The sequence below is a fragment of the Eptatretus burgeri genome, chromosome 3 (genome assembly GCF_056783735.1).
Source record: "Eptatretus burgeri isolate ZD-2024b chromosome 3, Ebu_testis_v1, whole genome shotgun sequence".
In the NCBI taxonomy this organism is placed as follows: domain Eukaryota; kingdom Metazoa; phylum Chordata; class Myxini; order Myxiniformes; family Myxinidae; genus Eptatretus; species Eptatretus burgeri.
Window position 1 is genome coordinate 136978792 of NC_140963.1, and position 26507 is coordinate 137005298.

A 26507-nucleotide genomic window follows, 5' to 3' on the forward strand; every position below is an offset into this window, starting at 1 on the left:
ATGCATTCGTATGTGTTTATCGTTTAAATGGTTCAAAAATCATTTTTCATTTCTGGGATATGAATTTTTAAAGTTTCACGATCAAAAACCATGTTTTTTTTTTTTAACTTTAAAATGGCTGTTGCCATGGTAACTGGCGATTGAAACCCAACACAAAGCACACCAAAATGGTTGTACTTTACATAGCTATTTATTCCAAGTCTCAAATATGTTGTTTTGTTGCACATATTTTTTCTACAGTTGAAATTTCAAAAAACACGATTTTACCCCAAAAATGCCTATTTTCCTACAAAAACTACAATAAAGCTTCCGATTTGGAGTGGCAATCATACCCAAAAAGTTGGCCCAGACAAAGATCTTTCCAAAAAGTAGTCAACCTTTGCCACCCGAGATGGTAATGAGAAGTCCATTTTGGGTGATTGGCCCATGGCCTATCACTCGTATCCGCATCACTAAGCGCATCGCTCGTACACAATCACCCACGCCAACCAGATGATTGTACATGCGCTTTGCCTTTTCTCGAATTAGAGATCTACTTATAGGCACGTTTTCATGGGCATTGTCCTCCAGCCACACATTCAATGACTTCTCCATTGCTTCGATGTGAACGTCCCTGAACTGAGTAACTACTTTGGTGCTGGGTACTGCGCCAGCCATGACACTTTTGTGAATCTCCTTCTCGTTTGTTTTTTAATGTAACAGACGGTCGACTCGTTCACAGCATAACGCCTGCCCACAGAGGCTGCACTCTCACCTCTTGACAGTTGGTCAAGCTCACTTTCTCACTCAAGCTCATCACTTTTTTTCTGCCTCTTGGGAGCAGATGCATCTCCTGCACTAATCATATGCTTTGACCCCATGATTGATTTAAAACAATGAGCACAAAAAGTCCACGAGCATGAGGAATCACAGCTGGTCAAGGCAGCGGGACAAGAAGAAAGAAAGAAAGAGACCCAGGACACGATGCACATAAGTAGCCATGGAGGGGTTGTGGGTAGATGGAGGAGGGGTGGGTAGTGTGACCATTGTTTGTGGGAGATGGTGAGAGGGGATAGTGGCAGAGCATGGTTTATACACACAGAGGTGCTTTATGCATACTTGGTGCAAGATGGTTTTAGAGCGGTTTGCCCTCCTAAAACCCAACAGCCTGACAACACAATCCAAAACTTCACATCTCAACAATATCGAAGACTTTTGTACAGCAGTGTATATGAGCTCATGACAATTTGTGAACAATACAAAGGGTAAAATTAATCCTATGCAGGTTACCACTTCATCTCAGGAAGTGGATTTTTTCACATAGCAGGCAAGGAAATCACAGTCACATCAGTGATGGAAATGCAACATGGCTTTACCTACTCTGCCATCGAGCCATCATTGACAAAAACTATGATCCTTAATTGGAATTACAAAAGAGGAAGAAGATGCATCAGTTTCCATAAACATCTCAGATATATTGTTGTAGTGCCGGGTATCAGTGGCGAGCACGACCGCTAGAAGGAGCAGTAGAGTCGGCTCCACCGAACACCCGGAATTTAGATCGTGACTCTCGGATAAGTCCGAAGGGCACGGGTCCTTACTGGACCATGAATCGCCAATAATTCGACCGCGTGGGATAGGGTCAATTGCCAAACTTCAATATACCCAAGTACCCACACGGCAAAGCCACCGGGGAATTCACACCCTCGACGGACCTCGAGCGGAACGAGCAGTTACCGTGCCCGAACCGTGTGTAACCCGAGCAGATGTTACCAAGGCCCGTCAGTCCAAATGAACAATTTACAACCTCGCTAGTTCTCAATACACACCGTGCCAAGCCAATGAAAGAAACACAGAAACGAGCTGGGACATTCAACAATAGGGAAATATATTTACAATAATCGGGGGACGAGGGGAGCACGTAAGGGCAGAGTTATCCGAATAAAGAAGGGAATCAAATGTACAAGCAATTCCTTAAACAATTCTACTTAGAGACAGGGCCCACGGACACACACACACGCACACACAAATACCCCAGAAAGAGATGGACCTCAAGGTCTTTATTGCCCCTTCAGCTTGGGAGGTATGATGAGCTGAGGGAAGAGAACATGGCTGGCTACCTGGCCATGTTCGCGCGGCTGGACGACCGCACCTTCCCGGAGCACCAGGCATCAAAGAACGGACCAGGGCAGCCGAACCCAGAGGAGGCGAGACGAGGTGATCTCCCGTAATGAGATGGTCGACCGCTTGTTGTAATGCGCCAGACGAGATGCCTTGGATGTGCAGGATGCAGTCAGCCGCAGACCCAGACAGAACTGCGCTCGAGCAGACGGGACGCAATCATCAATCTTTTTCCATCGTTTTTGGGGCGGGGTCCGCTCCCCTGTCGCCTGCTCCCATTGGGTGGACGGCGTGTCGTGGCTCCGCCTTCTTGAAAAAGAATGCCCCGGCTTTGGTCCGCGCGTTGCCCATTGGGCGGAAAATGACGCATACCCTTATTTGGCGTGAAGCCAGAACGAAGCACTCCGTGCCCATATTTTGGGCCAAGCCAGAGCGAAATGCTTCGTGACCATATTTGGTGCGAAATCCACACCGCCTGGGGCATGGAATTCCGCCCATGCACACGCCCGCATGCCGGCGAGCGGCGAGCAGCGAAGAGCACGGACAATGCCGCGAGCAGAGGGTTGTTGTTGTTGGGGTAAAAATCCTATCTATAAAATAACTTCGCAGTGCACGTACACCTAATTTCCATTAGACATAGGGGAAAGGGAGCTATCTATCCACATTTACTTAACGAAATAACTGAGCGACGGGGACCTGAATGTTGAGTCCTCATGGCTGCCAGATTCGAAACAATATCACCCAATGTCTATTATATCAACAATTAATTATCATTCAGACAATTCATAATAAAAATGTGAAATCAATGAATTACAAATTATGAATATATAAAAATCAAAATTATAATATTAGTAACATAATTAATAATGCCAAATATGTTATAAACACAACTTGTGTTGAAGATAAAACTGAAACAAAATCATCAGGCTGTGTGGGTACCTGGCACAAGCAATCATCTGTGGGCTCAGATCAGAGTCCTCAAATGAGTATTGGAGGACCAGTAGCTTGCTGCCTTCACAAGACCAGAAGTCCCTGAAAACAAAAGACAGTGAATGAATAGCAAGAACCACATTTGTAGGAAATACACATTAGTGCTCCTTAGGACAGAGATGAGTGCCCGTGAGAAGACAAGATCCTGGATATATTTCAGTACTGATTACATCTAATGGATGCTGAGTGTGCAAGCATGACTTCTGAGCCCTCTTGAAGGGCAGGAGCGAAGAGACCAGTGTCATAAGGATGCAGGGTGAGGGCTTTAGATTGTGTCCTTGTACCATTGTAAAACTATGTGGTAACGTTGAGAAATGTTCGAGAAGAATTTATGACGAAAAATGAAGGATTAAAATCACTAAGTAGCAATGTATTTTAAAATAAGAAAAAACAATGTGTTATTTTGCATGTTGGGAAACTACAGTATCTAATGACAAGAGAAGAAAGAGGTGGTTATTCCAATACAGTGGCATGAGATTTTAAACAACTGAAAACTACAGTGCAGTCAATGACATGCCTTGGCAAATCACATGCTTCCCACCTCAAACAAAGTTGAAAGATTGCAAACAGTTAGATCAGGAATGGCCCAAGATCAAATTTCGAGTTTAAAAATCTTTTGTTTTGACCTCTGTGACCCCATGGGTCATGAAATGGGGGCAAAGTCCCAAAAATCGTTGCATATTTCATGTGTCCCACGATATTGATTGTATAAAGAAAGTTTCATTTCAAATGTTTTGAAATGTGATCGTAATTGTATTTTTCAGTATTTGATCTTTTGACCCTGCCCTGGGGCCCAGTCAGATCAGGCCAGATTAGATCTGTGACTTGCTGCAGGTATTATGAAAACCTGTATTAACCTTTTTCATGGTCGCGTTGTCGGCGACTAAACCGTCTCCCACACCAGGTTTTTTGGTGAGGAGGGTGTTTGGATATGGACACCCAGCAGGATTAAAAACAAAACCTGTCAAAGGGGGGAGGAGCTCCTTGTGAGCCAGCTGCCATCCATATCGAGTACCCAACTGTCTGCGGACGTCCTCCTGCAGTTGGGTTATTTTTTTATTAGGAGGTTGGTGGCAGGATTTGCACTCCAGCCACCGTAAAACGCTTCATTCCGCAAAACACGAAAACTCAAAGAAATCTGAAAACCCACTCCATGGGAGTACCTCCTGTACAGCTTCCCTTCGCAGGGCAGCTCACCGGATGACGGGATTGGGGCAAAGCCTTCGGGACCACCAATCTTTGATGATAGGAGGAAAACCGCGGGGTAACATTCCCGGGTCAGATTGCGGGAGAGTGTGTCGGAGTGGTGCTGAGGTGTCGTCCACCAGACGGTGGTCTCCTTGGGTTAACCTGAAGCGGTCCCTTAGGGTGGGTGCCTGGAATGTCCTATCCCTAAGAGAGGATTATCACCTGACTTATCATCTGAGCTCAAGCGTTTGGACATTGGTATTGCAACACTCTCTGAGGTTCGGAGACCGGATTGCGGCGAGATAATGGTGGGTGGTTACACCTACTATTGGTCTGGTCGCTCTGATGGTTACCATTCCCAAGGAGTTGCTGTAGCTGTGTCTAATAAGCTAACTCCAATGAATATTGAGGTAACACCGGTCAACGAGCGTATTATGAGACGAAGGATTCATCACTCATGAGGTGTCATTTTCCTGGTCTTTGTTTCTGCTCCGACTGAGGCGAGTGATCTCACTGTGAAGGATGCATTCTACGCCACGCTCGAGTCTGTGGTTGATCAGTGCCCCAGACGAGATACACTTCTAGTCTTGGGGGATTTCAATGCATCGACTGGAACTGATAGGGATGGTTATGAGATGTGTGTTGGTGCCCATGGGTCAGGAACTATGAACCAGAATAGCACTAAGTTCCTTGACTTTGCAAGAAGTCATGGACTTAGGGTGGCCGGTTCATGGTTTCAGCACCCACAAGCTCATCGCTGGACTTGGTATTCCAACGCTGGCGGTGTGGAAAAGGAGATTGACCATATCCTCGTTGATGGTCGCTGGAGGATGATTCAGAACTGCAGGGTCTACTGGAGTGCTCAGTTCCTCAATACTGACCACAGGCTTGTTGTAGCAACTCTGAAGTTGCACCTTAAATCCAGGAGAATGGTACCATCCCAGCCGAGGCTGGATGTTGGCAAGCTCAAGGATGAGAGAGTAGCTGAGGAGTTTGCGAACAAGCTGAGTAGAGGTTTGGGTGGTCTGGATGCTTTGGGAGGTCCTGAAGAGTTGTGGAGTACCTTCAAGACCAACGTCCTTGATGTTGCCGGTGGATGTCTTGGAACTCACCGTCGGGCAAAGAAGAATTTTGTCTCTCAAGGGACACTAGATACCATTGACCAGAAAAGCAAAACTGAACGTGTGCTAAGGTGGACAAGGAGGCCTATGTGTGAGGAATCTGTGAGGGGGTGGAGCATCACCTGTGGTCAGGTGATTATCGTGCTGCTTACAGGGGAATTCATGCATTGCGTTCCTCCAAGCCCATCCCTCGGTGAATTTCAGCGAGAGCAGAGGCTGGTGGGCTCTTGACAGAGGAGTCTGAAGTTCAGGCCCGTTGGGCCAGTTACTTTGAGCAGCTGGACAAGGCTGATCCACCAGCTGTTGAGTTGGATGCCAGGGGTGTCACTATCCCTATTGATGACCCTCCAATCAACTGTGGTCCACCTTCGTTTGTGGAAACACTGGCTGTGGTGAACCGGTTTAAATGGGGTAAAGTTCCTGGGATCTGTGGCATCCATGCTGAACTTCTCAAGGTTGGTGGAAATTCAGTACTCATGTCGTTGCATACAGTTCTGTGCTCTGCCTGGAACACAGGCATCATCCCAACTGACTGGAAAAGGGGCCTTGTTGGCCCTCTCTGGAAAGGGAAGGGTGATCACCAAGACTGCAACAACTACCGAGGGGTGACGCTGCTCTCAATGCCGGGCAAGGTCTTTGCTCGGATAATTATTGAGAGGGTTCGCCACCATCTGCTTGAGCACCAGCGTCCAGAGCAGTCAGGCTTTACACCAAAGAGGTCAACGATTGACCGTATCCTTGCTCTTCCGGTCCTCACCGAACGCAGATGAGAGTTTCGGCAGGGGCTGCTTGCAGCCTATGTTGTTCTCGGTCAAGGCTTCGATTCAGTGAATCCGGATGCCCTCTGGAGGACTCTAGGTCTTCGTGGGGTGCCACCAAAACTGATCGATCTGATGTCTGAACTCTACTCTGGTACTGAGAGTGTTGTGAGATGTGGTGGTACCATCTCTGACTTATTTCCAGTTGTTACTGGAGTTCGTCAGGGGTGTGTACTGGCCCCCCACTTTTCAGCACTTGTATGGACTGGGTTCTGGGATTACGCTGGGATTACGGGTTTCTTGGGTCAAAACTAAGATCCAGGCTTTCAATGACATCTTGGATGCTGCTGTCCTGTCTGTGCCTGTTTGTGGTGAGCATGTTGAGGTCATGGAGAGATTCACTTACCTTGGCAGTGATATTCATGTCTCTGCTGGCTGTGAGTTAGAGGTCAATAAACGTCTGGGTCGGGCCTGGGGAGTCATGGATTCACTGTATAATGGGGGGTGGTGCTGCCGGTACCTGTGCAGGAGGACGAAAGTCCGAGTCTTCAGGTTCTTGCTGCTTCCTGTCTTGCTCTATGGATGTGAAACTTGGACTCTGACCAAGGATTTTTTTTTTTTTTTTTTTTGTATACCTTGGTCGAGGCTCGTATGAGAGCTAACACACAACTCACAGCAAGGAGGCATGAGACAAGAGGGCGGGAGTGGAAGGGACAAAACATTGGGGAACAGACACAGGTGAACTGTGGAAGGGAGAGGGATGGGGATGGGAAGGGGAACATGGCGAGGGGAAGATGGACATTAAAGGGACTTTCAGGAAGGAAAGCAGGAGAATTGAAGGAAGTGGGCTTGGGTGGATTATCGGGGGTAGAAAAGATCGAGGATTTGGATGAGGGAAGATAAGAGGTGGTGGTGAACAGGTTTTTTGAAAGCATGGAGGGAAGAATGGGAAAGAATAGAGTGAGGAAGTTAATTCCAAAGGCGGAAAAAAAGAGGAATGAAAGAATGAAGATGAACAGTTATTCGTGATTTTGGTAGTTTTACCAGAAGGGGGTTGTTGGCGGACCTTGAGCGCCCTGTGGAAATGTGGTTGGGACAAATCACAGAGAGAGCAGGGGGGCAAGGCTGGAGAGGAGTCGGTAGAAGACAGAAAGACCACCGACCAACCTGCGGTGATTGAGTGAGAGGCCCAAAGACTCAGCTTCATTGCGGGAGATGCCAATGATCTTAAAAGCCCTGGTTTCGACAGCGTGAAGTCGAGAAAGGTGGGAGGCAGGAGCACCAGCCCAGAGGGGAGAGCAGTACTCCATCAGGCTACGGACAAAAGCTTTGTAAGTGGTCAGGAGCTCAAGAGGGCCGAGGAAGGACTTTGCACGACGGAGGATTCCCAGTCGGCGACTGGCTTTTGAGGCAAGGTTGGAAATGTGACTTTCCCAGGAAAGGTCATGGCAGATAGTGAGACCCAGAAGCTTGAAAGAAAAGACTTCTTCCAGAGGATTGTTGAGAAAGTGGATGGGGGGTTTTGTAAACGGTCCTTTCGAAGAGACATAGTGAGAGTGTGAGATTTGTCTGGATTGAAAGACATGTTCCACGTGTTGGACCAGTTTGTGATTTTATCCAGATCTGCAGTGAGCGAAGAAGCTGCTGCTTGCCGGTCTGAGGGATGACAGATGGTACGGCAGAGGGTGGAGTCATCGGCAAAGAGAAATAGAGGATTTTCCAGAGAGTCCGAGAGATCATTGATGAAAACCAGAAAAGAACAGGGCCCAGAACGCTACCTTGAGGAACTCCAGCCTGCACAGGAAGAGGGGATGAAAGAACTCCATTTAGGGCCACACGTTGACTGCGACAGGAGAGGAAGTCTGCGAGCCATGAGTGGAGATGGCCTTGAATACCATGGGAAGAGAGTTTGGTGAGTAGGGCAGGGTGCCAGACTGTGTCAAAAGCACGTGATATGTCCAGGGATACGGCTCGGATTTCCTGTCTGGCATTGAGGACCTCCATCCATTGATGGGAGAGCAGTAGCAGCATATCTAGGGTAGAGTGACCTGGTCTGAAACCAAATTGATGATTGGAAATCAAGCCATTGGAGAAGAGGAAGGATTTCATGTCTGAAGCGATGATGGATTCCATAACCTTGCTGATGATTGGGAGAAGGCTGATTGGTCTATAGTTACAGGGATCTGTTTTTGCACCTTTTTTATGCAGGGCAGTGATGTTAGCAGATTTCCAAGCAGATGGCAGATGACCTTGGGAAAATGAGAGGGTGAATAGAACAGAGAGAGGGTGAGCAAGAGCAGAAGAGCAGGCTTTGAGGACACGTGGGCTGATGCCGTCTGGACCGGTTGCAGAATCTGACTCGAGGTTTGAAAGCAAGCTCTCCACCTTGTCAGGAGAAAAGGATACAGAGTCCAGGGACAGTTGGGTGCGACTGGGTAAAGTGGGTAGAGATAGTGATGGGTTTGGGACACAAGATTTAGCTGCAAACACCGAGTTTAGACATTCAGCTTTATCACGTGTGGAATCAGCAGTGCGGTCATTTGAGGTAAGGGAGGGGATGGAGGGGGAACATACACCAGAAACAGATTTGATTAAACGCCACCAGGATTTTGAGGAGGGAGAGAGGTTTGAGAGTTCAGACTTGAGATGAGAAAGATGTTGTTTTCTGGCTCTCCTGAGGGTAGCTACACACTTGTTCCGAGCTTTGTGGAAAGAACTGAGATTGCCCTCAGTTGGGTTTGCTTTCCATGAGGCAAAGGCAAGTTGTTTCAGGACAACTGCCTCGCCACAAGCTTCAGTAAACCAAGGGCGGGAGGAAGGGTAAGACAACTGAACACGAGAGGGGATAAATCTGTGCATGAGGGAGAGCAAGTTTCTTTGAAAGAATTCCCAGGATGAGTTGATGTTTGAGAAAGTAGTGATAGGAGACCAGTCTGTAAGTTTGATGGCTGCTCGGAGACCCTGCCAGTCGGCTTGAGTGAAATGCCAGACTCGACGGCGGTGAGGTGGTTCTCTGATAACAGCCAGAGAGATGTCCACTTTAACAAGGACGTGGTCAGAAGAACCAATTGGAGCGAAGGAAGAGCAGCAGATATTGTCAGGGAAATTTGTCAAAATCAGATCCAGAAGAGATGGAGTACCATTGGTTGAGATCCGGGTCGGGAAGTTGACCGATTGAGTCAGTCCCAATGAGTCACAGAAAGCTTTTGCTGATGTCCCATGGCAGGTGAGAGAGGTACCCACACCTAGCCAACTGGCGTGATGACAATTGAAGTCGCCACATAAGAGGAAGAGAGAGTTTGGATGAGAAGATAGAAGATGGTCCATGTTTTCGGAGAGTGAGGTGTAGATGGAGTCATCACTGTTCGGTGGACGGTACAGTACACATATAAACATGAGGTGGGAGTGGAGGGGAAGCCGAAGCCAGAGGTATTCCTGGGGGTGTGGGGGAGTGAGAGCAGTGCAGGGAGAGTGAGGAATAGAGTCTTTGATGAAGAGAGCAACACCTCCACCAGGACGAGGCTCAGGTCTGTCATACCGTAAGAGGGAGTAACCAGGGAGAGATACTTGGGAGTCAGACACGTCTTGGGAGAGGAAAGTTTCTGTTAGGCAGATAATGTCTGGTTTGTCAGTGGCAACCTGCATGGAAAGATCTGAAAGGTTTGAGCGAAGGCCCCGGATATTTGAGGTCCACACTTTTAATGAAGAGGTAGGGGAGGAGGCTTTGGGTGCAGGAGGTGGAGGGGCGGGGGAGGGTAGGACGAGGGACGAGGGGGAGGTAAGGAGGGTTGCTGAAGGAGTGTGGGGTATTGCAGAATAGCGAGGGGAGGGGCCGAATGAGGAGGAGAAAAGGCTCTGTGGTGCTGGGAGAGAGGGGGGACAAGAGACAAGGAAGATGGCAGTTGAGTATTTGAGGAGGTGGAGTGAAGAGATGAAGGTGAGAGGGCAGTGGAGGGAGGCAGGTTGGTGGATGAGAGGCGGGGCAACTTAGAGAAGGAAGAGTGAGGTGGATGAAAGGTGGGAGAAAGGTGAGGAGGAATTTTTGAAAGAGGTGAGAGGGAGGCTTGGAGGGAGAAGAGTGGGATGGTTGCTTTGAGAGTGAGAGTGAGGGGTGAGGGGGGTGAGTTGGCACTGAAGTTGGAAAAAAAGAATGGTTGATGGAAAGCGAGCATCCATGGCAAACTGTGGTTTTTAAAAGTTTTAGGTCAGAGATGCGATTTAACACAATTCTTGATGGATGCAATGAAGGCGAATTCAGAGCATGGAGAGAAGAAGCGCTGTAATAGTTGGATTTTTTAGGCAAGGAATGAAGGAGAGGTCGAAATGAAAGCAGTCTGTTGAAATAGCAGAAGAGTAGTGCATTGTGAGAGTACCACAACAGTAAAGAGTACCACATGTGTGAGAGAGGAAGATGAAGCATCATAAGATCGTTTTTGTTGTTAATATTAATGTATGAGAGAGTTCAACAGATTAGGTCATGGAAATGTAAAAAAAAAAAAAAAAGAAATCGAGGAAGACGAGGAGGAAGTTAAGAGGAAGAAGAAGTAGCAGAATCGGGAGAAGGTGAGCGTGTTGTTGTTGTTGTTGTTGTTGTTGTTGTTGTTGTTGGGTATTTTTATTTTTATTTTATTTTTTTTTGAGATAAGAAAGAGATTAGTTGGGAGAATGGGGGATGTTTGGAAAGTGGGGAGGATGAAAATTGAAGGTAATGGGGAGGATAGAAATTGAAGGTAATGGGGAGAAAAAACAAACAAACAAAAAAAAAAACGATCGAACACCAAGTGGAACTGGTAGGCCTCAAGCCTAGGACTAGGCCTCAAACACCAGGTAAGAACGTCGACATAAATACTCACAAAATAGCATGATTTTTGAAACAAAACCGAACTAGGAACACACATTAACATGTAGGTGAGAAAATTAAACAGTTAAAACGGGACAAATAACAACCGGAACTTAACTTTGAGAATGTCAGCAGGGAGCCCCGAAGGAGACCTCTTGCCGCTCAAAACCGGAACCGGAAGATGGTCCATGTTTTCGGAGAGTGAGGTGTAGATGGAGTCATCACTGTTCGGTGGACGGTACAGTACACATATAAACATGAGGTGGGAGTGGATGGAGACTTAATTCCTTTGGTACCAGGTCTCTTCGGAGAATCCTTGGCTATCGCTGGTCGGACTTTGTGTCCAACAAGCAGTTGCTGAGAGAGACTCAAATGAGATTTGTTACCTGCATGGTCCGTGAGCATGAGCTGCGGCTGTATGGACATGTGGCTGGTTTTCCTGACGCTGATCCTGCTCACCAGATTCTCTCAGCGAGTGAGTCCCCTGAGTGGAGGAGGCCAATGGGCCGACCACGTGCCTCATGGTTGCAGCAGGTTGATTAGCATCTCAAGGAGATGGGAATGGGCCAGTCATCTGCCTGGGGGATGGCCAGATGGAGTTCCCTGGAGTACCAGCGGAAAGTGGATGCAGCGATGTGCTGCTCTGGCGCATGCTCCCATACCTGACCTGACCTTGGGCCCCAGGAGGGTGAGTCGTGCAAAATTGATACTGCTCTTGCACCTAGTTGGCATGTGGTGATCATATCTTCTATTTTTTGTCTACACTGTGGAGGCTCATATGAGAGCCAACACACAGAACGTACAAGACGAGCAGTCGACAAGAGGGGTGGGAGAGGGAAGGAAAAAAGTGTGGAACAGAGACATGAGATTTGTGAAAGGGAGAGGGATGGGGTGGGGTACACAGGGTAAACAAGATAGACCCTACCGGGACTTTCACGAAGAATATCAACCAAGTTTGGTGAATTTCTGCAGAACCGTTTAGAAGGAGATAATGTGATGTTTGAAGAGATGTTTCATTCGTTTTTGCTAATACATGCATACATGGGTGCACCGGGGCATGGAAGTCGAGTCATGTGACTCGCCCATGTTCCGATGCTCTGCTGTGTTGTGCCCGTGTCCGGATTAAACCTGTTGTTCCCACTTCAGAGCCCGTTTCCACTGTACACGGTGCCCCGACATACAGCCGCATCAAAGATCTTCTTGCCCCAGCTAAACCTTCTGACAAGTCATATGAAGAGCTCGGCAATCTCGTGAAATAAATTTTATACCCACCATCATCAAGATGGTCAGTCAGCATCCGAGTTCGTGGCTGATCAACGCCGACTCGCCAAACATTGTGAGTTTACAGATAAACTTGAAGAGATGTCACGTGATTTCTTTATAATAGGCATCAATGACGACTCATTTCTGTGGAAACTCCGAACTGAACCCGACCCCAATTTGGCTAAAGTCATGGAAATAGCTACTGTGTGTATGCAAACTGCCGAGAGCGTGCATGTGATCTCTAACAAGTCAAAAGTTATCCAGCGGGACCCATCGGTTAACAAGGTAACCTTTGGCTACAAGCAAAAGTATTTTCGCAAGCCACCAAATTCACCTCCACCTCCTGACATTTCTGAATCTACCCAGGTTGGGGTAACTTGTTGGCATTGTGGTGGTAATCATCAAGCTTTTCAATGTCAGTACAGGAATTATACCCATTGCAACTGTGGTAAGTGGGGACACTTGACACTTGTTCGGGTAAGCGGGGACACTTGTTCTCTATCCAACTCAAAGAACTTGTCTCCTGCTTATCACATTGCGGTGAACCCTGCTGCAGTCGACGATAGGCCACAGAGCACAGCCTGCAGCCGAGTCAAGTGAGGAACTTTAGAAGGTTTTCTCTGTTGGAACAAAGAGCTCTGATGCTCCATTTATAATTGATGTAACAATTGATAAGATCCCGGTGAGGATGGAAGTTGATACCGGCGCTTCCAGATCAATTATGAGTGAGAGCAAGTTCACCTCCAACTACCCTCCGAGAAAGGCTCCTGCACTCCGGCCTGTATCTACTGACTTGAGAACATACACCAAGGAGGTGGTTCCTGTCGTTGTCTCAGCTGATGTAACTGAAGGATATGGAAACAGCACTCATGTCCACCCATTACTGATAGTGCGTGGAGAAGGACCAACCCTCTTAGGCCGAGATTGGTTATGAATAATCAGACTTAATTGGAGTGACGTTACGAGTCTCTAACTCTGATGCTGGATACGATACCGTGCTCAACAAGTACCCTGGCCTGTTCAGCGATGGTGTTGGAACATTTGCAGGACCAAAAGTGAGGATTCATGTTTATGCAGATGCTCAGCCATTGTTCCATAAGGCTAGACTTGTGCCCCACATGATGCAATCAATGATAGAATGTGAGCTTGACCGCCTGCAGAGTGAGGGCATCATCCCACCAGTCGAGTACTCCGACTGAGCAGTACCTATTGTTTTAATACTCAAAGCAGATGGAACAGTGCGCATTTGTGGGGACTACAAAACGACGATCAACTGCTATTCAAAGCTGGATGGCTACCCTTTGCCCAAAGCAGAGTATCTGTTCACTAAGCTTGACTTGACCAATGCCTATGCTCAAATGGAACTGGATAATGATTCCAAGCCCTATACATGCATCAACACTCATCGAGGACTCTATACGTACAACAGATGCCCATTTGGCATATGCTCTGCTGCACCAGTTTTCCAATGCAAGATGGAGATATTATAAAAACTGTACCAATCACAGTTGTGTTTCAGGACGACATACTTGTGACTGGCAATTCACAACATGAACATATTGATGACCTGAATGAGGTCCTCAATCATTTGCCACAAGCTGGATTACTCCTGAAACGTGAGAAGCGCATCATTATAGCACATGAAGTTGAATAATTGGGTTATCAAATCTCCTGTCAAGGCATTTTGCCCTCTTTGAGCAAAGTTGAAGCAATTGTGAATGCTACACCACCACAAATATCTCAAAACTTCATGCATTCTTGGGAATGTTGACCTTATTTTGGTAATTTTCTGCCACAATTGAGCACAACCGTCCACACACACACACACACACACACACACACACACACACACACACACACACACACACACACACACACACACACACACACACACACACACACACACACAGACAGAGACACAGGCACAGACACAGACACAGACACAGACACACACACACACACACACACACACACACACACACACACACACACACACACACACACACACACACACACACACGTCAAAATTTTAAATTTATGGAAGACCAAAAGTGGCAAATCTATAAACCTGAATTTTAAGTAACCATTGTTTTTATTTGTATTTTTAGCTTCCCCCATTCTCAAAACAGACACGAAGACGCTCATACTCATCTTGTGCACTTATAAGAGCATACCAGGCAGTAAAGGAAGATGGTATTGATGTTTATAGAGCATCTAGACAGTACGCAGTAGCACTTACTACCCTGAGAGATGATATCAGAGTTTCTGTTGATTGTACCAGATCTGGTCTTGAACCGATTCTGTCACAGCTCGAAGAGTCTAAGCTGGTTGCACATGTTAAAGAGCAGGTTTTGGGTCGCTGATGACTTCGCGTGATTCGAAAGTTGTAATCACATTAATAATCGTTGCGCAATTATTTTCTTACATTTGAAACTCAAAATATGCTAAAATTAACTTTTAAGTCAAAACTTTTGTCAGTGATCGAAAAACAGACCGGAATTTACCGAAGATGCTATGACGTCACGTTCTCCGAAAACTTCGTGAACATTCGGAAACAGCGTGTGAACAATGGCGAGATGCGAATCAGAGAGTGATTTCAGCGGCGATGAAATTGAGTGTTATTCCGATATTGCCGAGAACGAGTCGGAGGATGATGGGAATTTAGACCATGGAGTTTCTGGCCCTGAGCCATATAAATTTGAGCCACTTGCAAGTGCCAGAAAACGGCCTATTTCAGATGCAAGTGGCAGAACTGACTGCCCGGCAGTTCACACTGACAGACTCCACCAGACAAATTGGTTTGTAGATTTTCATTTTCTTGTTCAATGCATAAAATAATGTAAAGTTTGATTCGTCTGTGACTTGATATAATAATTTTTAACCCTCGAGTTACTCAAGAGTCAGAAATAGAATGAATCAATAAAGAACCAAATATATTATAGTTATACACCGTAGCCTTGGCGTTGAAGTCTTTCTGACAGCTGAGCTTGACCCCAGCGAAAGTGAACAGTTAGAACAAACCCCAACTTTCAAGAGACTGTTGTGGCATATACTGTAAATACCAAAACATGTTTAGCCTCATTGGGAAATATTTATCTATAATTCCAGCAGTGTGTGTGTGTGTGTGTGTGTGTGTGTGTGTGTGTGTGTGTGTGTGTGTGTGTGTGTGTGTGTGTGTGTGTGTGTGTGTGTGTGTGACCGCTGTTTCTCGACAACCACTGGTCCGATCTAATTGAAACTTGCCAGCTGCATTGCTGGGGACCTGAGTATGTGCCTTTTCAAGGTTTGATATTAATCGAACAAGGGTTTCCCAAGTTATGGCTATTTATTAACCAAACCAATGACAAGACACGTTGCTGCAGCCATTTATTTACCAAACCAATGACAAGACACGTTGCTGCGTGTCCGATGGGGAAAGGGCGCCATAGTTACCGTGGCATAGGAGTGGCAATGGTCAATGGCAGCGAATGTCATGGCAAGCAAAGACAGGGAGGTAAACTAGATTTTAATTTGGATTTTAATTAACTCTGTGTGTGTAAGTATCACAGCACTTGTTACTTCAATACAAGCGATAATTCGTGGAATTCATGTGAACATTCCGTACGGGCACGCACCACTTCCGGATAGTGATGACTTACTGTATTCTAATAATTTCTCGATTTCTTATGCGCATTTATAGATAAACACAATACCCCAATCCAGTCGTCGTTTACGAGAGCGAAGGAACGGCCTTGTGTGGTTGTTTGAAAGTTTTTAATTTTTTTTGGTTTTCACGTACGGCCACGCACATACGCCACGCACGTATGGGCACGCGAGAGCAAAGGAACGGCCTGTGTGGTTATTGTTTCTGGCTCACGGTTTGAAAGTTGTTGTTTTTTTTTTTTTGCACATACGGTCACGCACGTACGGGCACGTACTAGTTCTACCAAATTTAGAAAAAAAAGTGGAAAATTGATCAATTTTTTACAACTGAAATGAAATAGCCCAATTTGCTGATGCTGTTAAAAAAGTAATTGAATCAACAATAAGTTGATTTGTTGAGAAATTTTTTCATGCTTGTGTTTTTCCGAAAGTATATTAATGTGTTTTTCCATGTACTCTTTAAGAATACATTTCAAGGTTTTTCTCACTTTAACTCAACAATTGATTCTGTGACAGAGCAGTATCTGGAGAACTTGTCAACCAACAACTCATATTCACAGAGTGGTGATCAGAAGGGTTTATGCCTTCGTAATCCTCGGCTGTGAAATGGTCACCACAAATGACAAGTCTATCCAAAGGGTCCTCTTTACCTGTTTTCTTTGGGGGAAAATTCGCCCGTTTTGTTTGTACAAATCTTATCCACTGCCGGCGAATGTTTGATTCCTTCGGGAATCGGTGGGAGCGATTATCCGTTTTCCAGCCTTTTTCACAAAACATGATGACACATGTACGAGGCATGATGTACAAATATCCAATTAACTTTGTTCTACAATAATTCAAAATAAAAAAGGATAATATAGACAGTTGCAAGCTCAAAAAAGTGAAAGAACAGCCCGCTGAACTGGACACTTCTTCAATGAGCAAGTGAGCGTCCGCTTTGTTTTGGAGAACTTGACGTCAACATCCATATATGGCACGTGACTGTTTTTTTCAACAGCCTCGAGAAATAACTTCGGAGTTAAATTTCATTAATTTTCCCAATAGTCGGGCAACCACAATAGTTTGCATCGAACTATTTAATGCACATATAATCATATTGATAAATTTTCAGAACATGTTTGGTGACCCGCAACCTGCTCTTTAACGAGAAGGGCACGTGGTAGAGCGCATACCTCCGCCACGCAATGCCTGATCCACGAGAACATATCGGGCCAAATTCATTTTTGAAATATCATGCGACATATTGTTTTTAGCCCTATCTCGCAATGGTGAAGAATCACATTAAAAATTATCTGATCCTGATTCGCATCTTCACCAAAATTGAATCAATGCTTCCTTGCCACACACTCAACATGTCCACCAAGTTTTGTCCAAATCCGTCCACAATTTTTTGAGATATCATGCTATATATCGTTTTGGCCCTATCTCTCAATGCTGAAAAATCACTTTAAAAATTCTAGTGGTCAGATCTGGATCTTCACCAAAATCTAATCAGTTCATTCTTGTCACACACCCAACCTGTCTACAAAATCTCATCCAAATCCATCCACAACTTTTTGAGATATCCTGCACACAAACAAACAGACAAACAAACAACAAATAAACAGACAGACAGACAGAAAGGGGTGAAAACATAACATCCTTCACCTACTGTGGTGGAGGTAAAACCTTGCTGCAGTAGTGTATGGCTGCACAAGGACTGAGGTATTGACCATGGCTATAGATTATGCTGTTCACCTCGGGAAGTGCCAGAAAGATGACAAGTGCCATGCAGTGGTTCTACAACTTCATGGAAAGATGTCCTGAACTGCCCATGGTAAAACCATCAAGTTTACCTGAGCTGTTAGAGCACATTGTGCATCAGAAGAATCAGTAACAAACTACTTCAAAGAAGGGGACCTTATTCTAACCAAATACAATTGAAAGGACAAATCACAGCATATTTATAATGCAGATGAGAAGGGCATCAATACAGAATACAAGCTGCCCAATTTTGTTGCATGTGGAGGACGTAAACCACAAGCATGGCTGAAATAAGTAAGACTGTTATCATTAGTGAAGTGGTTAATGCACAGGGAAAATCAGATACCACCTTTATTTGCTTTTCCAAGACAGCAAATGGTGCCAGACTTAATGCAGGGGAAAACTGTTGGTGCTGATGGAATCCTGACACAGGCAGGATGGTCAAATTCCCTAGTTTTTAGAGACTATATGGGCTGTTTCACAATGAGGGTACCAAGTTTGTCTCACAACCACGAAAAATTCAAACTCAGTATTTTTATATTTTTATTTCTCCAAATCCAACACTGTTAATTACAATACTTAAATCCAAATTTTTGGAGCATCTGAATGAATATTTCTTCTTAAAAATAATACTCCAAGGATGTTAGGCGAGTATTTTTAAACTTCAAGTCATTAATACAATTCAACTATAACCACAAAATAACAACACTATCAAACTTCAGTGGTTTCCATATGTTCCACAAGTATTATTCTATTACTGGAATTATGATTCAGTATACAAATTAAGTATATTTCTACAAATATCAATAAAAGACTGAACTAAGTTTCAAATATCCAGAAAAAAGATATGTTTTAATTACCACTGTCACTAATAGCACCGCATATGATGGAATTTAGCACAAAATGTTAAAACTACATGTACTTTTCTACATATTCTGAAAAAATTACTAATTTATCTCTGAAAATAAAAGTTTACCACAACAATGAAAAATATGAAGAAAATCACATATTTCTTCTGGAGAGGACATAATTTTTTGACATGAAGCAATACATTCTGTACAATATATAACTGCAAAGTAATACATTTATCTTATAATGCCAATCCAAAATACACCACCAGCAGTTGATTAATCTGCAAGCAGAAAAGTAGAAAATCTACATAAAACAACAGGCATACATACGTCAAATATTTTTGTCCTCTCCGGAAAGTCATATTATGGGCTCTTTTATGGCTTGTATTGTACCAAATATCTGTATATTATTATTTGGGTGTAACTATATGTGATGACAGATGTTACTACATATTTATTTTTGCAAAAAGTGATCATACGGTGGGAATTATGTCATATATCTTTCTCAGACAAGTAAGCATGTTCCAGGAAGCCCAGGTTTAGCCTTCAAAAACTAGAGTAAATGTGTTAAAAGTAATCAAATTCAGCATACTTTATAAACAATAGTCAACAATGTGCTGGATGAAGCAATAATTGTAGAAAATTCAATGCCATTTCATGTGATTAATCTCCTGTTGAACGCCATTGAATAATTTTCCGGAGAGGACATTTTTGACATGGACATTCAATCAGTGTTGTAATAAGATAAATTACATAAATGTAAATACCTTTTACTGATAATGGATATTCATGACCATGTCAACATTACAAAACATCAAAATTTATAGCCAGCAAGTAGTTTCCTTAAAACTCATGGCAGTTTAGGTGTTTCCGGAGAGGACACATTTTTGACGGACACATGTAAGGCAATCAGTGCAGGCCATACAAATAGAAGGTTATTGGTTACACTCAAACTTTGTAGCATAATATCAGTGCAGGTATATACACACTTGGTAAAACACACAATACATTTTTAAAAGACCCTTTATTTATATCAAAAATTCTTCGACAATATGCATTTCTGGAGAGGACATTTTTTGACGGACGAACGGTGGGACATATTTATTGAGGGTGAAATAAATATTAATAGTCTGAAATGAATAATATGTTGTGGAAAAAGTACAGAAGAGGTATTAAATTGATGCAACAACAAATAAAAGTCCCAATTTTTGCTTGTATTTGTTTATACACTGTGAATGCAGTGTACCTGGAGAAAATGAGACAGCAATTTGTCAAAAAAAATGGCAATTTTTATGCCATTCTGCCAAAAATTGATATTTTTTGTCAAATAAAAAGTGGTCCAAGTTGTGCCATCACAAGTACCAACTACTGACCAATAAACTTTTAAAAAGACCCTTTATTTATATAAAAAAAATTCTTCTACAATATGCATTTCCGGAGAGGACATTTTTTGACGGACGAACGGTGGGACATATTTATTGAGGGTGAAATAAATATTCAGAGTCTGAAATGAATAATATGTTGTGGACAAAGTACAGAAGAGGTAGTAGATTGATGCAACAACAAATAAAAGTCCCAATTTCTGCTTGTATTTGTTTATGCACTGTGAATATATATATATATATATATTATATAATATATATATTATATAATATATAAGGATGTATATGTACCTGGAGAAAATGAGACAGCTATTTGTCAAAAAATGGCAATTTTTATGCCATTCTGCCAAAAATTGACATTTTTTGTCAAATAAAAAGTGGTCTAAGTTGTGCCATCACTAGTACCAACTACTGGCCCAAATGACAGAGATACTACAGCCTCTCATTTAGCTATTCAGCATGCAAGGGTACAAAATACCAGAAATGACCATGACTGTGAAACAGCCCATATGCAGGACCATTTCATTAAATATGTACAATGTCGGGATGCTTCAGCCACAATACGTGTCATGTATGATGGTCACAGAAGCCACATAGCTAATGACATGATCAACTGGGCCAAGGAAAACAATATTGTGCTGTTTCTTCTTCCCCCACATTGTTCCCATATCTTACAACCTCTGGATGTCGGATGTTTTGGGCCCGTTCTGCTGAAGTCTAACCAGGAATGGTTTGTCTTTTACACGTGTCAGTCATCGTAGACTAACTAGGTATGATGTGTGTGGATTGGCCTGTAAAATAAATGCAGATGAGGCACAACAGGGAAGGCCTGCAGGATTGTTTTTGTGTGGTATAGTATGGAGACTAATTTCCATTGATCAAAGTCCTACTCCATATTGGATGCACTCTCCCTGGAGGCTCCTTTGAGGCTGAACGCTCATTTTCTTGCCTGCGGTGCCTGAAGACCTACCTACCTAAGAGATTCCATGGGAGAAAGTTAGATGGCATGTCTGGCCCTCATGAACATACACCATGGTTTCCCCATATCCCAACATGATGTGCGTAACATTTTCATTCAGAAACACAAGCGCCATATTTTCCATAACAGCATCATTTATGAGTTATAAAATAATTCACATCTGCCATTCTATCTGATCTCTTTTGTGGGGAGAACCCCCTGCCCTAAGCTTCCCAACCTCGGCGGATGGTGGTGCCGGGCTTCGCCCAGTGCACAGTCGGTCAACGCCATCATTTCACACTACAGGTGTGCACAGACCTTTTTCGGGCAAGTTCAGGCAACTAAGGATTGGCTGGGCAAGTTTGCCAGTTTGGCCTATTGGTCATCACGAATCTGCTGAACTGTTGGGCTCGGGAAGAACGCAACAAACTGCAGAAAACTTCCAAGAACACAGGAAATGCTGTTTAAGACGATCATTTTCTCAAAATTTCCTGGGGAAGGACCCCCCAATGAGTGGTGTAAATCATCACACAAACATTTCTTTTGCACAAATTTATTTGTAATATTGGTGATATTATATTTATTTGTAATGTAAAAAGGTCCAAGTGGTCAAAATCTATAAATGGTCAAGGGTCTAAGCTCTAAGCTTTCTAATCTGTCTGAAGAGTGTAAAAGGCCGAAATGGTATTAAAGTCTAAGGGATCTAAAGGGACTTAAAGGTTGTAAAGGTCGAAAGGGTATAAAAGTTCTAAAGGGTGAAGGGATCAAAAGGTGTTACAGTGTTGAAAGAGTCTTAAAGCGAGGAGGGGGCTTAAGGGGCTTTGTGGGTCTTTTGGGTCCTCAGGGACTTTTGAGTCATCTGGGTCTTTGGAGTCTTAAGGGGCTTTGGGGGTCTCAAAGGGTCTTCAACGGTCAAAGGCGTCTCAAAGGGTCTTCAACAGTCAAAGGGGTCTCAGCAGTGAATGGTCGAAAAGTACATTCCAATCGTAAGTAATGAATAAATGTACATGTGTGAAGTCAGGGTGCAACCGAGGTTCAAACAGTACATAATTAAGACATTTCATCACACAGCTTCACCATGCTTTTTATTTTTAGATGTATAGATAGATATGAGAAGATGATTTGTAATACTGCCTACCACTGAGTGGTGCGATATGACACACATTTACATCGAGAGAATTGGGATCTTCCCCCCCCCCCCAACCCTGAACCCCCTACTCTGTGGGTTTGAAAAAGTTTTCTTGCATCTCCATTTGCCAAGATGATTCCAATGGAATTCAATATTATGGGATTACTACTGGTGGAGCCGATTCGATTGATGGACAGACAAACAGACAAAAAGATATTAAAACTTTATATAAATATATAAATAAATATAGCCTCTGAGGAAGAGAACTAGTTTGTTCTTGAAACGTCAGGCTTTAAATTTGAATTATTTTATTGCTCAGTGTGCTACATTCTTTTACAAAATGAATCCTGAGCTGCAAATCTTTTGACATGTGTGTGTATATATATATATATATATTTATATATATATATATATATATATATATATATATATATATATATATATATATATATATAATTTATAAATATGTAGAAGAGAAGAAGATACCTTAAGGCACGGCAAAAAGACTGCTGCGTGTCAAACTCATTCAGTGAGAGCAGCTTGACAGCCTTGTCCAGCTCAGTCTCTATCCTTGGAATGTCATTTAAGCTCAGCAATCGTGAGTGAGTGGATACCTGTGGGAAGTCAAAGTATATCGATATTATGATACAGGTTGTGGTTGTTCCAGGAATGATGTTACAGATTTTAACAGTAAAAACATTCACGAGTTTGCATGGATCATGCAATTATGAAAAAGTACAGAAGTACATCTCACATTTGCAGTAATGAAAAACTAAAAAGGCTCTCTTATAGTTTACTTTGCACTTGTCTATTAAAACAAACTGCATGCATTGCTTTCAAATACACCAGAGAGTACTGAAGAAAAAGTGCAAAATAATAAAAGCAAGTCATGAACTAGCTATCTGTGATTGCTCACGAGTTAGCATTGGCCCATGGTCCAATGATAGCCATTTATTTTTGGACCACCACACGACCTTCAACATTGAGGGAGAGAGTGAAAACAAAGAAAATGTGTCCCCATCGACAATCTATCCATAAAACTCAACATCATGAAAATCAGAGAAAAATTATTTAAGTTATGATCAAAAAGGTGTTATATGTTAATGAGGTCACAATCAGAAAAAGTAGGTGAAGGACACTAATCAAATATCAGGTGTGGAACTTCAATGCAGGTCCACTATTATGATGCAACAACATATTGGAAGGACAAGTGGTCTTTGAGATTCTGCATTGGCAAAATTGAGCGATGACAAAAAACATGTCAGACCACCATTTGACCTTGACCTTCAACTCGAAGGGGGAAAATGTAAAATAAATGCAATGTTAAAATGGGTCTTTTGGGTCAGTGGGGATCTTTGGGACAATATATATATATATATATATATATATATATATATATATATATATATATATATATATATATATATATATATATATATATTGTTGTGGTTACCAGATTCGCAAACCACCATTCAGGTCCCTTAGGTGAGGTATCTCGGTAAGTGCATGTGTAGTTAGGCCCAAACCCGTTGTCTAGTGGGAATACATGTCATTTATACGTGCTGCGACTCTTCAGGATAGCCGTTTTTCTTTTACTATCTTTATTTTGGACCAATCGCCACCATCACAACCACAACAACAACCACCAACCACAACGCCGCTTCACCACAACCGCCATGACCTTTACCGTCGCAACTCGCCACCATCGCATCACCGTCATCTCGCGCCACTCATGGGCACCGATGCTGGACTCGTGTAGGGCGCACGTTGAACAGCGTGTACAAAATCACGGATTTTCTGCTTCAAAAACGGATCCAAAACGACACACGCCCACTTTTTGCCGTCCAATCGGTGAGCGAGGGGCGAATTGGCCCCGCCCCCAGGGCGATCGATATATGCAACTTTGTGGATCAAAAAGCCTTCACGCCCACTTTTTCTCGGGCCAATGGGGAGCGAGTTGAAAGGTCAAAGGGAGGGGGTCAAAGGCGAAGTTACGGGGGGATAAAAAGGACGGTGTTCGTCAGTCAAAGGAGTCGTAAAGGTCGGAACGAGGCGAAGGAGTCGGAACGAGAAGAGAAAGAGTCAGCAGAACGAAGAGGGTCGCGAAAGAGAACGAGAGGGAGTCGGAACAGAGAGTCAAGACTTCGCGGGCGGTGGAGCTGCTCGTCGTGTGCGTTGGAGTCGGAACGGAGGGGACGAGCTGTGGAGGGGCGGACGAGGGGGTGCTCGCGTCGTGCAAGGAGCTGCGCGCCCGAGGGAGGCCGACAGCGCGACCTGGCCGAGGTGGAGACGCTCGTCGCATATAATAAAGATCCTCTATACCCCGAGCATCAGCAATCCCCCTTCTGTTTCTCCCGCGCTGAGATAGTGCGACCAAGGGGGCCCCGTTCCCACCCCCAGCCAGGCACTGTCCACGAGGCCCGCGGGTTGCGGGGCCATCGCCGCTCCGCGTCTCATCACCAGACGGGTAGGCCCGACCAGGTCTCGGCCCCAGGCCTACCTCATTCTTGAGGGTATTTCTTTTCCTTGGTTTTGGGTATGTGTTGTCGGCGCCGTCTGTGAAGTAGAATTGTATAAGTGTTGCCGTGTGCTCGGTAGTCGGAATTAGCTCTGCACTGTGTTTTCACTTTTATGTTTGCTTTTTGTGTAAATGGAATTGTGTTTTCTTTTTTGTGTGCATTTGGTGGAATTGTATTTGTGTGCTTTCCGTTCGTCGCGAATAAATGTGCTTTATTGTTGAACTGTTTCCCGCTTCGCTTCGTCTTTTTCTCCATTGAATCCCCATCTTGCTTCACGTAAAGGGTTGGTAGTGGGCTGAATACGCCCGATAATTAATCGAACCGTCGAGGTCGACGATAACACCGCTCGGTTATTCTGATAGTACGGAACGGGTCGCTTAAGTGGCCCGTGTCCGAAGTCGACCTGCGGCGAGGTGCGATCGCCCGGTCTACCCTCCGCGTGGGTACTTAGGTAGTTCGAATTTGGCGAGCAACCCTATCCCACGCGGGGGCTGATTGGCTCGATCGCGGTGAGACCGAAAGGTCCACCCGTGACTGGTTCCCGGCGTTAGTCCGAGAGGGTCACGACTGGATTGTCCGTCCGGTGGGCGACGTGCCGCGATTCGAGTTACGTGGCCGTCGCACGCCGGCGGGCGCGAAGACCGCAACACTGGTGTCAGGAGTGGGATACAAATTCATCGCCCTCCTCGCGGCACTGGTATCGGAGAACAGGAAAACGGGCTCTCCTGTCTCCGGCTAAATTTACGGGAATCGGTCCAGGGGTGAGAGAAGCGACCCCCGATTCCCTCCAAATTACGAGCGAGCGAAATTAACCCTTCACGAGAAGCAAGATGGCGTCTCAAGGCGAGCGGGAGCCGGGGGTATTAGAAATGTATATGTGTAATAATGTAGAGTCCATGGTCCAGGATGGAATCCCCGAGCAGGAAATGTTGATTGTGCAGGAACACGGACTCGCCCAACTGAACCCAGGGCCCGAGGTGGGTGCGGCAGCGGCCGCGGTGTATGACACCTCCCCCCCCCCCTCTCCACCAAGACCCTTCCCCAACCCCTGCCGAAACGGCTCACTTGAGTGCATCCGACATGGCCCAGCTATTCACCATGCTGGCACAAATGAAAGCGGAAATAATAAACGGAATAAAAAGCATGAACGAAAAGATCGATGCGAGTACACAGCAAATGAAGGAAAGAACGAAAGAGCTGCGGGGTGAGACGCAGAACATGGGCCGATGCCTGCAGGCGGGCATGAAGGCCGTGAGCAGGGAACTTAAAATGGCGACTCCACGTGTCGGAACAAACGAGCTGGAAGGGGGTGCAACGGCTGACAGGCCCGCGGTGGAGGCGGGTAAGGAAAAAGTAATTCGGGAGACAAGAGACGAGGTGAAAGTAATTGCGAGGGAGAGAAAAGAACAATTAATACGGAAAGCAAGGATGAGGTACGCGGAGATCGTGAAAGAGCAAGGAGTGAAAAACAGGGAAGGACGGGAGCGACTTAAAGAGAAAGCAAGGTTGACCTACATAAAGATAAGGGAAAGACGCCAGAAAGAAGCAGAGACCAATAAACACGATGAAGACGGGGTAAGTGACGCGCACACACACACGGAGGTAGTGGAGGATAGTGAGGTTGAGCTCGCGGAGCGTGTGGGGACCCGGTGTGAGCAGCTGGATGACCTCCTCCAGGAACGAGGGGAGGGAGTATGCCCCCTTGAGGCGAGTCACGACCAGGTGAGTTCGGTCGTGCTTTGCGAGGTTGAGGGGACGAGTGCTGTGGACGGGTGCACGGAGAGCTTGGGGGGTGTAGAGGCCCCGGAGACCCTTGTGGGGACACAAATCCCCAGTGTGGTTGTCCCTGTGTGTGTGGTGCAAGGCGTGAGTGCGTCCCCGTGTGTGGAAGCGACCCCGTGTGTGAGTGGTGTGGTGGCGATGGTGCTGGAGTGCGTGCTTCCCAGCACGCCGTGTTTGGATGAGGCACCGTGTGTGGATGAGGAACCGTGTGTGGAAGAGGCCGTGTGTGTGAGTGAAACGG

At 44.9% G+C, this 26507-nt stretch overlaps 1 protein-coding gene across 3 annotated transcripts in view; it reads right to left on the reverse strand.

The window, feature by feature from the left end:
- The window catches only part of RNF213 (ring finger protein 213), a 645256-nt gene that overhangs the window by 170876 nt on the left and 447873 nt on the right, over positions 1-26507 (reverse strand). For all 3 annotated transcript variants that reach the window (XR_015056656.1, XM_085875806.1, XM_085875807.1), the window contains 2 exons: positions 22452-22579; positions 3040-3132 (listed from right to left, as the gene is read on the reverse strand). Coding sequence is in view for 2 of the 3 variants with exons in the window: in XM_085875806.1 (XP_085731932.1) it covers positions 3040-3132; positions 22452-22579 (221 nt within the window). In the remaining variant the exon portion in view is untranslated. The remainder of the gene's footprint in view (positions 1-3039; positions 3133-22451; positions 22580-26507) is intronic.